Here is a 16,795-nt window from a genome sequence, read left to right on the forward strand (position 1 = left end):
AACCTGGCCAAGTAGAACCATTTGAAAAAAACCAAATCTTCTTCAAACATACTTTTAGTAAGGGGCATAGATGTATGAGCTGTCTCAATTTCAGCTAAGGAATAAATGAGAAAGAAAGGAAGGATGTTTTCATTTTTGTATTTTATGCTCGTAGGTATACTGTGAATAACTGGACAGGTCGATATCTTCTGTCTCATCAGTCTTTATTTAAGGGAGTTTCCTACTTCTATCACTGTATATAGAATGCCTAAAATAAGGGCATGGCATTTCAGTGATGTAGGAAGGTAGACACACACAGAGGACTTTGCAGTGAAGGTGCAGTAAATTGTAATTGCCTCCCAAGTACAACACAGTTAGCAAAACTGTGCCTTTCTTGCCATTGCAAACATGGGCTTGAGGCTATCGCTCGCAGAAACAGGAGCTAAATATGTGATCCATGGGGGAATATGGCAGGCTGGCCTTTTTCTGTTTGTATTTCTAGTTTGCTTTAGACCAAACTAATTAATTCTTAGTAGGAGACCAGATTAGATGTTATATTACATTTCTCATAAAAGCAAATTTTTGGCCTGGTTGGCATAGCTGCAGTGATAGTAAAGGGAATGGTAAAAGCAATGTGTCTTCAGCTTTTCACTTAGTCTTCAGCTTGAATTCTCTTGGACTTGCTTGAATTCTTCTTTTGGATGATACAGAAATTCATGACCTTTTGCTCACTCAGGCAGAATGACCTAGTAAATGCCATTTATGTAATTGGGGCTTATTTAAAATCAGCAGAGATTGAGTAGTTAAGGTTCAATAAAAAGAAAATGGGTGTTAAAGGTTCTTATTGGACCAAGCAAAGCATTTGTCTAAGTTGCTTTTAAGTCTCTTCTTATGACCTCAAGCTATTTTCATACTAATTTGGTTCCAGTCTGTTCTGTGTAATACTGGTTAGCAAGGGGGATACGTTGCTTGAACCACTGTTTAGAATATAGGTGGTGTTGTTTCAAGACATACTTATAAAATAAATTCCTAAAATTGAGATGTTTAGATTGTATTTCTTTTAACCATGAGAACAGTTTCTCTGTAATAGGAGTTAACCAAAATATCTCCTGTTTGTTGAAAACATTTTTTTATATTCACATATTTGATTATATGCTGTTGTGAAGTTATCTGTTCTCTGAATGATGTTAAATTGTGCAGCTCCAAACTTTAATTTTGAATTCAAGCAATAAGTCATGGAGATAAACTGGCTTAACTATGATACTGCATTTCTAACATTAGATGAGTCTTATTTTAGAACACTGAGGTCTTGTGATTCTGTTGGATAATGCTTGTGAAGTTGTTGGAAAGATTTTTGTTCCTAAACTATTTTGGCAAAAACATCAGCTAAAATAATTAACATTGCTCAGAATAGTATACGAGACCATGGTTGGATAGAGGACTGTGGTTATCTGTACCACTGGAATCTTGGCTGCTGGAGATTAATCCATGAGTATCCATGAGTTTGAGGTGCTTTTTAGGTTCTCTTTCCTATCTGAGTATCTGTTATTGAAGTGTGATTCTTCTAGAGTGAAATGGATTGGCATTAACCTAAGACCTTTCTGATTGCAGAAAGGCCTAAATGTCCCTTAAAGGTTGCAATAATAAGACAGTAGTCCACTGCGTGGCTGGAGACTTGCTGTGAAAAATGTGAATTGTCTGGATGCTTTTCTTTGCATTGGGTTTAAAAGTAAAAATGGAAGGGCTGTTTGTTTGACTGCCTTAGAATCACAGGTTTGCTGCCTTCTTCAAGGGCAAGTCAGACAAGGGGGATTACAGAATAAAAGTAGCCTAGAATAGAAAGAGGATTTCCAGTTACACCCTATGGTTTCTGCTCTCTGAAGCAGTGCTGAGCAGTGCTATTCACAGCACAGGCTCTTTGGAAGTAGGGGGAGAGCTGGGGAGACATGCTAACGAAATCCTGCTGAACTGTTCAACATCACATCCTGCCTGAATCTTTATATATTGATTTCATTATTTCAATATTACTTTCTAACATTTATTTTAGGACAAGACCAGAGTTGTGTCTCCTATTATTGATGTAATTAATATGGACAACTTCCAGTACGTGGGGGCGTCAGCTGATTTAAAAGGCGGTATGTACCTGTACTGGAATACAGACTTTAAAAAAACCCATCAAGAATCAAAGTTCATAATCACTGCAGTTGTGGAATGGGCAATTAACATACTGTTCTTCCCTTTCCTAGATCTAGTTTCAAGTTCCATAGGTCACTTGCTTCTTGGCTTGGATTTTAATTGGCCTTACTGTTCTCTGCTTTAAAAGTTCATCTTTATTATACTAATTCTTATAAGTTTATGCTGCCTTTTACCAATATGCAAGACTTGCTCCAAGGTTTGTAGGGTTGTGTAAATGTGTCAGAAAAAGCTAATAGCTAGAGCTTATGGTTCTCTTTTTAGATAACACAGGCTTTAATTGCTCACTAGTTCAGAAGCCCATCAACAATGCAGTGTCTATGAGGTTTTTTTCAAGATGTTGGTTTGCTTAAAAAATTAAACTCTTCTGAATAAGCAGAAGGCTTTGGAATGTGTTTAAAATAAATAAATGTTTGTTAGCCATGATCTGTAACTGTGAAAACACTCACATGTGACCATGAAAATTTGTAGAGTTTATACCTTTGCCATTCCCCTGTTGAACTGAGATGCTACAATTTCAATATGTCTAGGTAGTGTAACTTTTGACAGCAAATAGCAAGAAGACTTTTGAAGCCCTAAAGAAGAATAAATAAAAAAAATTATCTTCTTTCTCAAAGAGGGAGAGGGCAACTACTTGCTAAACTCCTTATTTATTACAGATCTTTAAAACTTCTTTCAGTGCTAACAAGAATGTAATATTTAAAATAGCTGTTCTCTACCCACTTACCCCCCTTTTTAACTATTATGTGTAAATAATTGTTCCCACAACCCTGGAAACAGAACTGTCTGCATAAAAGTTGTAAAATGAGCCACAATGTAAAAATTAGAGTGCTGTTCTCACAGTGTCCTATCTTTTTCTTAATGGACTTTCTGGAGTGAGGAAGGAAAAACCAGTTTCCAATCTATTCTTTTAGATTCTGGTCTCTGCCTGGTCACCTAGGTTGCTGCAGTGAACTAAAATAAAAGCACTATTTGCATAATGTTGCCTATGCTACAAGTTCACCAGCGATCTGGAGGTGAGAGGTTCTACATCCTTTTAATTAATGTTTTGAAATTACACCTATGGTGCATATATTCACAGTATGCTATTGTATAGTTCTCTGTTATTGTATGTGCCAGCATTATTAAACCTTAAGGTCCTTACCCAATCTATTCATTAACTATTAACTACAGAAATCCCTGTACCATTGTGTAGCTTTTATTGTTGTCTGAGGAGGAGGAGGAATTCTTTCTTTGAAGCCTTAGATTGTGAAATTCTTCCCAAGTGGGAGAGGATTGAGAGATTATTTCACTTACTACTGCCCTTCATGCTTTATCTTTGAATCTATGTTATCCAATTCATTCATTTATCTATTATTTTTTAGTACTCATTTTTTCCTTTTGTACACAATAAGAGATTGGGTTTTTCATTTTTTAAGGTGCATGAATCCTACGTACTTCTGATTGAGGACGGAGAAACTGTCTCTTTTTGACCTTAATGGAAATTTTGCACATACTAGTGTGCCATGCCAAGCTATTTGAGGGTCAGTTGAAATATAAATAATATATTTCTTGTCAGTTCCCAAAAGACAGATTGCCATGTTAGAGGCACTACAGCATTTGGCACCACAGAAGCTTTCACGGGGCCAAGTCTAAACATGGAAACAGAACTATGCTTTCAACCTTACGTACAGTGTCTGTGTGGCTGAAGCATGGAGAGTTGAAACAGCTGGGACAGCATTTGTGCCTGGTCTGTCTTGAAAGGACTTAATCACCCAAGACAAGCAACCTATCAAATGGTACACCCTTGTTTTCTAAGTGGACAAGTCCAAAGTAATTCCCAAATCTGGCCAAAACTAAACCCATGCATTTAATGTTAGAGGTTCTTTATTTGGTTGTTTTTTTGTTGTGTTTTTTGTTTTTTGAGGGGGGGGTGGTTTCTGAAACTGTTTATGCCACCCTGAGAAGCACCACCTGGAACAAGCTGTAGTTAACTCAGAGCTAATAATTTAGAGTATGCCTGTGATGCAGTTTACACTGGATAGAGTTTCATACTGGATATGCACTGTGTTTAAAAATACTCCTTTTACAGAGTTACTGATACTATCTCATTGAGTGCAGATTTTTCCCAGAGCCTGTGAAAATGGAGACGGAAAGGCAGTTTTGAATGGGTAGAGACTTTATACACTTGTTCAGTTTGTGAGAGTGCTGTGTTCCAAAAGAGACCCCTTGTGTTCACTGCAGTATACAGTAACTGTCTCTCTCGCTGCTGCTGCTTCTGGAGGACAGTGCATTTTTCAGCTTTTCCCAGATGCAAGTAATTTTGCTGGCTATCTAGGATGAAATGTGGCTTTTTAACTGCATGGAATTATTGGAACTCATTTTACTCTTCCTGCTGGAGGCTTTGCAGTACTGTGGGTTGTAGCCATTTTTCAGTTTCGCTACTTGGAGTTTTGGAGTAGTTTGACAGTCTTTCATTTTTACAGTGCAATGCTTCATGAAATACACAAACGTGGAGAGAAGGAGCTGCCATGCATGCTGTAAAGACTGTGCAGGGTAATTTCTGTATTGTGTGTAATAAGTATCTCATGAGTTAAAGTGAAAACTGCAGAGTCCTTAACTTGCTACATCAGTCATTGCTATACACCTTTACGGATGCAGACGGGCAGTTTATAGGGCTGTAATTGCTGTCTGTTTACATTAGCTTTTTTCTCCACTTCACCACAAAGTAATTTCTTTATCTTTATACTGGAGAATGAAAACTATTGACATCTGTGCACCAGAAATCTGGAAATCATTCATTACATGACCTCATAGGATCTAAATGTGTTTGGCAGCAGACAGAGTGTACAAGGCTGATTTGCTAGGTGTACTGGGAGATGGCTATGGGTCTTATGCAGTTTTTTAATAGATGTTCATGATTGTGAGCATAACCAAGCACAAAAACTGTTAAAAAAGTGTTTCCTATAGGAAGTTTGTCCTATACCAGCTCTGTATCATTGCCTAAAAGAGGTAATTTAATGGCTCTAATGTAGAAAGCTGCTAGGTGACCTGTTGATCTTGTCTCTTCTAGTGATCTTTGTGCTTCTGTGCTTACCTCATGACAGGCCCAGACCGGTTGTTATTGTGTGTTCACACTTACATGTATATGCATAAGGAAAGTAAGATTTTGGTGCTCTAGCACTTGCCTCCGGTTTAAACAATGATGCATTTAAAAACACAATGTTTTTAAAGTACAAAGTTAAATGAATGTTCACAAGATAAGTGGAATGTACATAACTTGTTGTGACCCTCATGATGGAGGGCTCTTGTTGTTAGAGTACCTCCAGAAGTACTGTATAAAGCCTGTGTAAATGTAAACATGAGATCACTGCTAAAGACTGGAAATGCAGTTATTCAGTAAAGATTGTTGGGAGCATTTGTAATGGCCGGAAAATCATCATATGATCTTTTTTATTTAATGTAAGGAAGCCACTTGGGTTTCCCACGTTGTTAAATAGATAAGAAGACAAGAGATCTGAAGTTATTTGGTGTTGAGATTTACTCTTTTTTCATTACCTTTCATCTGGACTCCTTCTTGTTTGTTTTCTACCCAGAATTTTGCACAAGTTTAAATTTTTCATTTTAATTACAGTTCCTGGTGTTTTTAGTGAACATGGTTACTACAAGTTGAATGATGACCACAGTAATTTTAACATCCTACTTTTCTTCTTGAAGGCTTTGACTGGAATCTTGTATTCAAGTGGGATTACATGACACCAGAGCAAAGAAGAGCACGGCAAGGAAATCCAGTTGCTCCCATAAAGTATGTCTATACCACCATTTCTCAAATAGATTATAGTTTACAATTAAGCAAAATTAGAAATCATCATCTTTGCATCTGAAAGAATATCTGCACTATATCTTACATCAATATTGAAATTTCATTCATGTGTATGGAGCATTATGAGATTCTCAGAAATAAATGGCATTTAAGAAATCGTTTAAAACACATTGGTTAATTGTTTACCCTTAAGAAAAAGTAGATGTCACTGTTTAAAGTTGGTGTGTTTAGAGGGCTAAAAATACAGCATCAGTTTTAATGTTTTATTGCTGGCACAAATTGCCATCCTTTAAGTGACTTGTGTGCCAAATGGAGATTTGGAAGCTGCCTCAGAAGGTGGTCATGGCCATAGAAATGTGCCACAGGAACGTGTGGAGACAACATTTCAAGTGATAGATAGAAAATAAGTTGCATTCAAAAACACTGCCAGTTTTTTCAAGAAGGTATTAATCTTGATGTACAAATAATAGTTACCCCCATGTTCATGGTTCTGTAACTAATTTAATTTTTCTTGTTTCTTTAGGACACCCATGATAGCTGGTGGATTATTTGTGATGGACAAATCTTATTTTGAAGAACTAGGGAAATATGACATGATGATGGATGTTTGGGGTGGAGAAAACCTAGGTATGTGTATTATTTACCATCTGATCAACCTTGAAAGAAAGCAGGTTTCATAATTTCCTTTACTCTCAAGGAGTCATGGTTTTCCTGATTTTGTGCAAAGAGTGTTAAAAACCAGCATTTAAATTTCATACACTTTATTGGCAAAATCCAAAATGTTTATTTCAATGAAAGAATTAGAACAAACAAAACTTCTATTCCCTCATATTTAGCATATAATTTATTAGCTCATTGAGCAGTGACTTTTTTTGGAAGTTGGTTGGTAAAAAATTGCAGGCTATAGATAGGCAATTAAATATAAAAATGTTTAATGCTGACAGTTGAAGGCATGTTTTTAAGCTGTAGCTTAATTTAATAATGAAAAGTGAAATGAAGGAGAATTAATTCAGTGTTATTACATACACCTTAATAAATCAATTTAACTTAGCTGACTGAAGAATTATCTGTTTCTGAACTTTGCAAGTAGTATTCTGCCTGGCATCTAAACTTAGTGAATTTTGTAGTTTTATACCCCTTCTTTAGCCCTGTGAGATACTAATGGTTGAGAAGGCATTTTTTCTGTAAGTCCTTATTTTCAGATGTTGACATGAGTGAGATTTAGGCAGGAGGGAGGATGCACAGAGAGAAGTTGTGCTTTAGCCATTCTCCTTTGACCTGGTGGTTCAATCTGGCATTAGTAGGTTTTTCTGGCTATTTGCATTACTGCATTATACAAAGGTTTTTTCCAATTAAGGCCAGTACATTTGTTTTAAAACAAGAAATATTTGAAAGGAATGGAATTTTACACCGCCTCAAGTAATTAATTTAGTTTTTTGGGGTAGAGATATATCTCAGACATTCCAAATAGTGTGTTTTAGGAATGCTTCTAAGCATAGAAGCTTCTCTACTGCACATGCTAGCTGCAAAATCCTGAAATACCTTGAACTTGTAAAAACCCACGAGTATTCTGAGTTACTGAAATCTGCATATGCATTAAGCATATGCTTGGCCTACAAAGAAATGTCTGCTGTGTGGAGACATGGTAACCAAATGTTTAATGTTGCTGTAACACACTAAAAAGTTGGAAGTGGCGTTCCTACAGTCCTGTCTCTGACCGTCCTATGCAGTACTCAAAGAAACCCTATGGGTATTTTGAGCAGTTACATTGCATGTTTCTGTGGTCTTGCTATTTTGGCTGTGTATTGCTAAATTATATTTATGCAAACATAATAATTTTTTAAATGTCCTGGAAAGTGATTGGATAAATTTAATGCAGCAATACTCTTTTCACTTTGAAAACCACTTTTGCCACTCAAGCACTTAAATATTTGATTAGTTACAAGTGTGTTCTTGAGCTACTGATTTTTTTTCTGAACACTTAGCAACTACTTTTATGCTTTGGTAATTGAAGCCTTGATAGCAGGAAAGGGCACAAGCAACAGCTCCTCTCTCAAGGATGCCAAGAGATGTTTGTTGTTCCTGCTGTATTCAGTTCCTCCCCCTCCATGGGAAGAAAAAGACGGAGACTTAGGGGTGCCTGAAAAGCAGGCAGAAGGCAGCTAATGGTTTCTTCCTAGCTGTCGGACTAATTGAAGATGAGTAAAAATCACATGGCATATGATTTAATTGGCAATAAATGACACATGCACCAGATAACTGGAAATCTGTGATGTGCAGTTTAAAATTCAATGTGCATACTTGTTGGGCCTTTTTACTCTCAAGTATAGCTCTACATCAGGGGCTTGGTGTTGCATGCAAATAAATGCTAAATGGACTAGCAAAATAATTCTGCACATCATATTCATTTATAAAAGCTAGATTTTTTTCCTTCAAGCATGTACAGAGCAGCTGTTATGAGGTTTTGTTCACATGTCAGCATGAATTTGACAAATTTTGAGATGAGCCTGCAGTATTTTCTCTAAATTGCCCAAATTACCATGAAGATAGGTACATTCTCAGCCTGCTCCTAAATGTAACTGGTAATGCATGTGTGCTGTACAAAAAGTGGAATGAGATTAGTTCAATCTCTTCTCCAACTCAGAAACTTCAATTCTCAGTATGTTTATGATGCTTTCTGATAAGCTTAGGAGAATTGGAGTACACCAGAGAACTGGTGGACCATGAAAAGGTTTGGGTATAATTTGAAAACCTAGGCTTTTCTTACTAGTTTTCCTAAAATCAGGGAATAAGTAAGACATTCCTTGTCTTCTATATTGATGACACACTCTAATAAAAAAGAACAAATCTGTTACAGGAATGTAACTTGATCTCGTAAAGAATTTTTGATGTGCTGCTTATGCCTTTTTGTTTAAAAACTATGTCCATTGAACTTGCTTCTGGTAGTAACATTTCCTGCTGTTTGAGTATAACAAAAGAGATGTCTTAAAGCCGTTTGTGGGATTGTTTTGAGTTTTAGTTGCTGTATATTTTTTTTTTCCATGCAGGCTTTAGAAGCCATGTTGGTGCAAATAATTAGTTTGCTCCTTCCTATATTCTAGTCCTTTGCTCTGTTTCCCACTGAGCTATTTTGTATAATGTTCACTTTTTTTGAGATTCTTCACAATCTAAGGTGCTGGAAGGTGTACAAAAATTAAAACTTAGTTTTGCCTGTTGTCTTACATGAATACTGTCAAAGACAATGTTATCATTCATGTTTTTGGAGTATGATCTATCTATATCTTGAACTGTGTTGACTGTCTAGGATTCATGAATATGGCCATCAAGAAGAAAGGCAGTTGACTTCCACTGTCAACAGCTGAAATCACAGCATCTCTTTTTATTTACTTTTAATTTTTTCTAAATTTTCCCTGGATGTACAATGAAGATGACTTCTTCTCTAACTTGTGGTTGTGGGGTTTTATGTTTGTTCTGGTTTTTTAATATTTAATTTTTCAAGTAATTCTGCTATTATTACTTCTATGTATGAGGAGGGGGGCTTCTGAGGGAAGAAGGCATGCCACTTAGTTTGTCATAAGAAATAGACACTGACTGTAATTTAGAGCTGCCTCTTTTTTTTTTTTTTTTTAACCTATGTAAAGACACTGAATGGTTATGAAGAGGCTTGAAATTAAGGTTATCTGGTAGCAGCCATTGGACTAAAGGGGGAATCATCAAAATTCAAATAGTGCTGCTGGAAGCACCCTTCTTATTGCAGTGATTTGGAATTAATGTGGAAAAGTTATCTCTCCAGGTGACTTCTGCCATCAGAAGTTGAGAAAAGTTTTAGACCTTTGTGTCATCACTAGCTGGCTCAGATCATTAGTTTGGCTTAGAGGTGTACTGTCCATAACCTTTAATTTGCAGAAGTTATGTTTTTATTTGTCTATCCTCAAGTCAACATTGACTTGATATAATTCCTCCCACTGTTTGGGAGTGTTTGCTTACCTGCTGTAATAAGTTAACAGCTCAAATCTATTGGTTATTTTAGTTTGCCTTGATTTCACTTATCTTCAGTTATTCTATTTTCAGCTGAAAATTTTTGTTATAAACTAGGTCATTGATTTATTTGTTAAATGTACTTACTATTGTTTGCTGCTCAGATAAAGCAGATATACCTAACCCATTGGCAAATTGCAGCAGGATTTATGGATTTGGACAACACTGGTAACTTCAGATAAGGGAAGATACACATTTTGCTTCCAAGATAGTATGTTTATTTCTGCTGAGCTTGCAGAATCACAATTGCTTAGATAGGTCTTTGTTTATGCTAGAATTTATTTTAAAAACTGTCCTGCTTGATCTTCTCAACAACAATCACTAAAAGTCTTCTCTGTAAATATAATACAAGATAACAGTATTTTATGATGTTGGTCTTTTGTTCCTGTTTTTATTTCAGAGATCTCATTCAGAGTTTGGCAATGTGGTGGGAGCCTAGAAATCATCCCTTGCAGCAGAGTGGGTCATGTGTTCCGCAAACAGCATCCTTACACGTTTCCTGGCGGGAGTGGTACTGTGTTTGCAAGGTGAGTGCTGAATAGCAATGGTTTGGATTTCCTCAGATGGTCAGCAGGTGGCAGTAATTTCATTTTAGGGATCTCGTCTTTAGAAAAATTTGCAATATTATCTATCATGGTAAAATATTGATTAAAGAGAAACTGATGACTGAGTCAGAGATGTAGGTTGAGAGAAGAACCTGTGAGCTGAAAGAGGGAAACTTCTGGTGGACACGGACTGAAAATCTGGAAAATAAGGAAGTGCTTATCTTGACATTTCATTAATATTGTATATTTGATTTTAAAGAAGGCTTTATTTTTAAAACTGTCATAAAACTTCATTGTGTAGAAACAGTTTCATTGTTCACTAAAAGCCAGAATACACTAAGTTATGAATATGCTTTGCTTGCTTTTCATTAATACATGATCAGCATGTGAGACACAAATGATTATAGAGACTGATTTCAGTATTTATGCCACTCTGTTGGCAGCTTGGTTCTCTATAATATTTGCTTTTCCTATGCTATGTTTAAAAGTGCATTTTCTGTAGACCTAAGAAATTGCAGTTTTAAAAGCTTAGATTAATATGCCTGTTAATTTTCCTGTTGGTACCCATGCATAGCAGTAGCTGAAATACTGAGCTGTCTTCTCAGTTTGTCTTCTATAAAGTGCTATGAACAGCATGTTCATAAGTGGTTTTGACTTAATATAGATGAAAGTATTGCATGAATGTACTGAGGGCATTTTGATCAAGGCTGTATCAGTTGTAGCTGAAGAATCACTGTAGATTTTGGTTTAGAGACTTGAACTTGATGCTCAGGGGGCTGGAGAAGTGCAAGTCTTGGCTAAAGGTTCTGTGGGCTAAGAGCTGGAAATAAAATTGTTAATTTACACTTGAAGGGATATGGAGCCCAAACTCTGTTTAACACAAAGCAACACAGAGTGCAGCTGTACTTAAATTCGTAAGAATGTACTAAGCTGCTGATATTTTTGGACTCATGATTCACTTCAGACTGAGGAATCTCCTTAGGGTGTAGTTCTTCCCTTCCATGATGGTTATGCCACCAAGGTGACGTTAATGAATTTAATATCTGCTAAAATAGTCACTGTCCTGTTTTTTTCAGTATAGTAAGTACTCTAGTATTTTTTTCCCATTCTTAGAGATGTATATTTTATGCTACAGTGAAAAATGAATAATAGTACTTATGTGAAAACAAAAGCTAGCAATGAAATGTACTCAGTACATCACATCTCTGTTCAAACATTTATAGTGTGCATCAGGAGGGTTGAAAGCTTTACCTTTTCAACTGCATTATGTATGCTTAGGATGCAACTGGTGTAGTTTAATGAGGTTTTGAAATGGCAGTGTCATAACAAGGAGCATGGTTAATAAAAGCAAATAAATGCATGAATATACTGCACAGTTTTCCCACTCCTGCAGCTTTTCCATCTTTGGGGTGTTGCCAAGATACAGCTTTTCTTGTGCTGTAAATTGCTTTCTTGGATGTCAAACCAATATAATGGGATGCCTTAAAATCAATTCTAGTAATGAGAGAATGAGAAACCTTAGGTAGTAGGATATCCTTGTAATACAGGTGTTATAATACACGTGTGTGGGACCATGGTGCCAAGAAGCTTGGTGCATGGAATCTGTGCTGGTGGTGCAGTTGGGACGCGTTGGCTTATGCCATCGTCTGTCTCTTGGCTGTAGGCAGCTTGTTCTGGACTCCTCTATTTTAGCTGGCTAGTCAGTATGCACTGCCTTTTGGCAGCCCAGACAGGTTGGTAATTTTGGGTGAGAGACTGGGAGCCCTGTTTCGTGGGAGGGGAGACCACATCACCATGTCCTGGCTGTGTGATGTGGGCAGGGACAGCTTGTGGCCAGCAGGATTTGTGTGACCAGAGCTGCCTTAACACAGCACTCCAGCAAGCCTTGCAAGCCCCAGTCTGCTACAAGCAAAGCTGCCTCTGATCTGTCAGTGCTCTGTTTCATTAACTGGCTCAACATTAAGTGCACCCCATACTGTGTTCCTCAGCACCCTGAGTTCTTTGGGGCCTTAGCAGTTCAGGCAGTTCTCAGCATCCACACAGTGCCCATATTCATGTCACAGAAAGCCCGAGATGTTCTTCATCCATGAGTATGGGCCAGAGGGATACAGGCAGGCATTCTGGCCTTGAAAGTGCCTTTGGAGTCATTAAACCCTGGCAAACCAAGTAGTTCCTTTCTCACCACCAAAATCTATTTGGCCTGTGGGCAGCCAAGCTGGTTGCTGAGCAGACAGGAGGGGCTGAGTGACTGACACACAGGCCTGAGAGACTGCAGGTGAAGATACATTCACATAGCTTCTAATCTGAATCTAGTAGGATTTTACTTACAAAAAATTAAAGGAATCTTTGCAAGAAAAAAATCAGTCCTCAAACAAAAAAATTATTCAGGTCTGTCTTGTGAAATTTTTATTCTCCACATCCTTTTTTCTCAGCAACCTGCAAGCCTCCTCACTTAATCCTGATTACATTTTGCCTTTTGAATTGGAAAATCGTATTAAAGAAGTTTTTGGCTTACTGAGTTCACTCCAGTTGCTTTAGGTGAACTTTCTGCCAAACGTAAAATAAGCTTCAGAGCATGGCAGTTGCAAGTGAAATAAGACTTACTTTTCAAAGCATTGAAAAATTGTGAACAGTACAAGTAAATGAGCTCTACATGTAAGCCAGGGGAGGGAAAAAGCCATTGGACCATGTAGCAATCCAAAAGGAAATTTGAAGACACCCATTATATAAATACAGGAATTTTAGTTAGAGATGTGTTTGATTACAAGTAAAATGTTTGGCTTAGGGGTTTTTCCACATGTATTAGAATAATCGATCTCTCTCAAATTTTAAAACATTTCCTCTTACCTCAGCTACAGAAGACTTGTTTCATAGCCTAAAGTATTTTGACAGCTTGTGTCTTTTTGGAACTTTGAATGCTTTACTGGTAGAAATACGGTGAAGAGTGAAAATATCTTGCCTGTGTTAGCATATTTGTTTTAAAAATGTAAAAGACATTTTTAAAATATTGCTAGTTGTTAAGGTTTTTGTTTTCAATTAGCTTCCTTTATCCAGGTGAACACTCACTGAATTTGCCTTCTGTCAACTCACTCTTGTAAAAAGATCAACCAAACATCAACCTAATAAATTCCATGAAGTTTGCGGAAAGAACTGAAAGATGTGTGTTAAATTCTGGATGAAAACCTGAAGCAGTGATGAGTGTGGAAAAGATACAAATTTCATTATAAATGCATTGATTTCAGTTATTTTACTCTAATGGTTTTCTATTACTTGGGTCTTTTATAAGGAGTCTGCTGACTGACTTGAGGCCGCTGACTGTGTAGTACTGGGAAGGATTAAAATCAATCTGAAGAAAAATTGCATGGTTTAATTGCACCTAGAGAAAATATAACCCATGTGTTTCATATGCTTGTCCCTAGAAATACACGCAGAGCAGCAGAAGTCTGGATGGATGAGTATAAAAATTTCTATTATGCAGCAGTGCCTTCAGCCAGGAATGTACCTTACGGCAAGTAAGTCACAAGTGCTTCTTTGCCCTATTTGTTTATTCTTCATGACATAGCACCTTCCGAGGCGAAAACGATACTTAATCTGATGTTGTCTCTTTAACATATATTCCTACAGTTCTACTGTTCTTGAGTTTTCTATGTATTCCATAAAATATATGTAGACAACAGCCTGACTCTGAAAACTCCTTTTTTTCTTCTCTAGTATTCAAAGCCGAATGGAGCTCAGAAAGAGACTTAGCTGCAAACCCTTTAAGTGGTATCTTGAAAATGTTTATCCTGAGTTACGGTGAGTTTTGGCTGATACAGAGTTCATATGGAGTTTTCTTTTTTGCCCTCCCCAGAAATAATTGGTTTCTCTTCCTCCATCCTTGGATGTGAAGGATGTGTTTTACTTTTTCTGTGAATGAAATGCCTCATTCAGGTTTATTTGCTTTTTTTATTAGTTCTGTTCCTAAAAAGTAATTTTTCCATAGTTAGCTGCTTTTTCTACTCGTGGCAACTACAGCTGCAATATTTGAGAACGGTGTCCAAAGGACTGAACTTACCTGAGCCTGAAGCTAGTCTCCTACAGAAGTCATTTGCTCAAAAGCACATATTCTGTGTCCTGTTGTCATACCGTTAAAGCTTTTGCCTATGCCTAAGCCCATGTCTAGTTAAGTGAGGAGACTGAACCTTCTTGCAGTACAAATGATGACATTCAGGAGACAAAAGGGCCTTGTGTGTTTGGCAGACAAGGGTAGATGTCTAAGGCTCTGAGAAGCTGAGTCTCCTTTTCCTTCTTGTCACTGAATAATCACTGACTTCTGGGAAGGGCTGAGAAGGGGGAAGTCAGGGATGACACTGCAAACAGTTTTTGTAACATGAACATTCTAGCTAGTGAGAAATCCTTGAAAAGAAATACTTTTTGAAAGGATAGAAAGATTTTGGTTAAATAATCCATTAAGAAGTATGTTGGTCAGATCTGAGGCCACTAACTAGCCTGTCAACCTAATACTGGTGGTGTAGTGGTGCAAGATAACTGTGTGTATCATGTAAGAATACTTGAGGTTTTTTTCCTGGAGCCACCTCATGTCAGTGGTGCTAGGTAACTGCTAGTGACATACAGGCTTGAGATGCAAAAGCAGCACCAGCTATTACAGCCCCAGTGCAACATGTGCAGAACCATACGTACTAATGAGTCTCATAAACCAGGATGATACTGAGGAAGTAAGTTTTCCTTTATTTTCTCTTAAGAGTGCCAGAGGATATTTGGTTTTGTTTAATCTGTGAGAAAAAATGTCTCTCCTGGAAAGTGTGCTGCTTATAAGCATTACTTACATGTAGTGTTGTCTTGTTCTGTCATCCCTCATGTGCTCATTCTGCTGGGTTGAATTATTATACTCATATTATAGTCTGAAGTTCTTAAAGGCTCTGATATGCCCTTGTTTTACTGTTCAATGTGAACTCATGGGCTCTACCCACAACTGTACTGTGCTGAATGGACTTGCCTAGGTGCTTCCATGCTAGGAGTGTACTTTATGTGCAACCATTAGAAAATGGATATCAGAAAAACTTTGATTTTTTTTTTTTCCAAATTCCTAACCCCGTTTTTAACGTTTCAGTGAAAACAGTGTAAGAAACAGGTAGTGTCCTATTTCTGCCACAAGCTATGTTGCCTGAAAAGACAAAAGGTCTTGATGAGCTAATTGATGACATTAAGCTTTGAGTCACTTTAAATGATAAATCTTTAATTTGATTTTTGTGCCAAGTTTCTATGTTCACCCTCCTTCTCTGGTACAAGTCTTCTGGTACTGTGTGTGTGGTAAGCTTGCAAGTTTACTCATGCTTGATCAATTCATGATTAGATAATTGCCTCCCCTCAAAAGATGATTGAGATTTTCAGATGATAGTCATCACTCATCCTTAACCTCTCATCTTAAAAATACTCTGAGTATTTTTACAAACAAGGAGTTAAAAAAAAAATAAGAAAAACCTGCCAAATAAACCCTGAACTGAATCAAGCAGATATTTCTGGTTTTGTTTTAGGGTACCTGATCATCAAGATATAGCCTTTGGGGCTTTGCAGCAGGGTACCAATTGCCTTGACACTTTGGGCCATTTTGCAGATGGTGTTGTTGGAGTTTATGAATGTCATAATGCCGGGGGAAACCAGGTCTGTATGCCATTAATTTTGCTTTCTACAGTAAGTCTTAAACAAAAGAAAGAAAGTGAAGCTAAACTTTTAAACTCAAGCAGTTACTGTGTATTGATGAGAGAGAGATGAATCTGAACCAGCACATCAGTTGTTACAGATGGACTAAAAAGCTTATCCCTCAAATATAATTTTGCGTTTTCAGGATTAGAATCTGAGCCCAGAGATTCATTCAGTGAGCATCACATTATCCTCTTGCTTTGGCACTATTAGTATGTGCTTTTGCACTAGAGGCCATAGCTTCCTTCCCAGGGGTTTTGTACTTGCATAGAAAGATTTTTTCAATGAAATGGTGTGTTTGATTTTTTGGGGGTGATTTTTACTTAAGAAAATATTTAGGTTGCATTAAGCATATGGCCTAAGATCACCAAAATAAAAGAATGCTTTGCTGTATTGCACTGTTAGTCGTTTACAGTTTGCAGTAGTGGAGTATAAAAAAATCTGTCATAAATCCCCATTTGGCTCTTCTAGAAAACAGTAGTGCCTAAATGTTCACTCACAGTAAGGGGGAGTATTTTAACAAATCCTTTCTAATCCT

At 37.1% G+C, this 16,795-nt stretch overlaps 1 protein-coding gene across 1 annotated transcript in view; it reads left to right on the forward strand.

Moving 5' to 3' along the window:
* The window catches only part of GALNT2 (polypeptide N-acetylgalactosaminyltransferase 2), a 90,238-nt gene that overhangs the window by 67,929 nt on the left and 5,514 nt on the right, over positions 1–16,795 (forward strand). The window contains exons 8-14 of the mRNA XM_041468830.1: positions 2,027–2,114; positions 5,869–5,956; positions 6,498–6,601; positions 10,413–10,539; positions 13,977–14,069; positions 14,269–14,352; positions 16,092–16,218. Coding sequence (XP_041324764.1) covers positions 2,027–2,114; positions 5,869–5,956; positions 6,498–6,601; positions 10,413–10,539; positions 13,977–14,069; positions 14,269–14,352; positions 16,092–16,218 — 711 coding nt within the window. The remainder of the gene's footprint in view (positions 1–2,026; positions 2,115–5,868; positions 5,957–6,497; positions 6,602–10,412; positions 10,540–13,976; positions 14,070–14,268; positions 14,353–16,091; positions 16,219–16,795) is intronic.

The sequence above is a fragment of the Pyrgilauda ruficollis genome, unplaced genomic scaffold, assembly GCF_017590135.1.
Source record: "Pyrgilauda ruficollis isolate IOZ18807 unplaced genomic scaffold, ASM1759013v1 scaffold101, whole genome shotgun sequence".
NCBI classification, from domain to species: domain Eukaryota; kingdom Metazoa; phylum Chordata; class Aves; order Passeriformes; family Passeridae; genus Pyrgilauda; species Pyrgilauda ruficollis.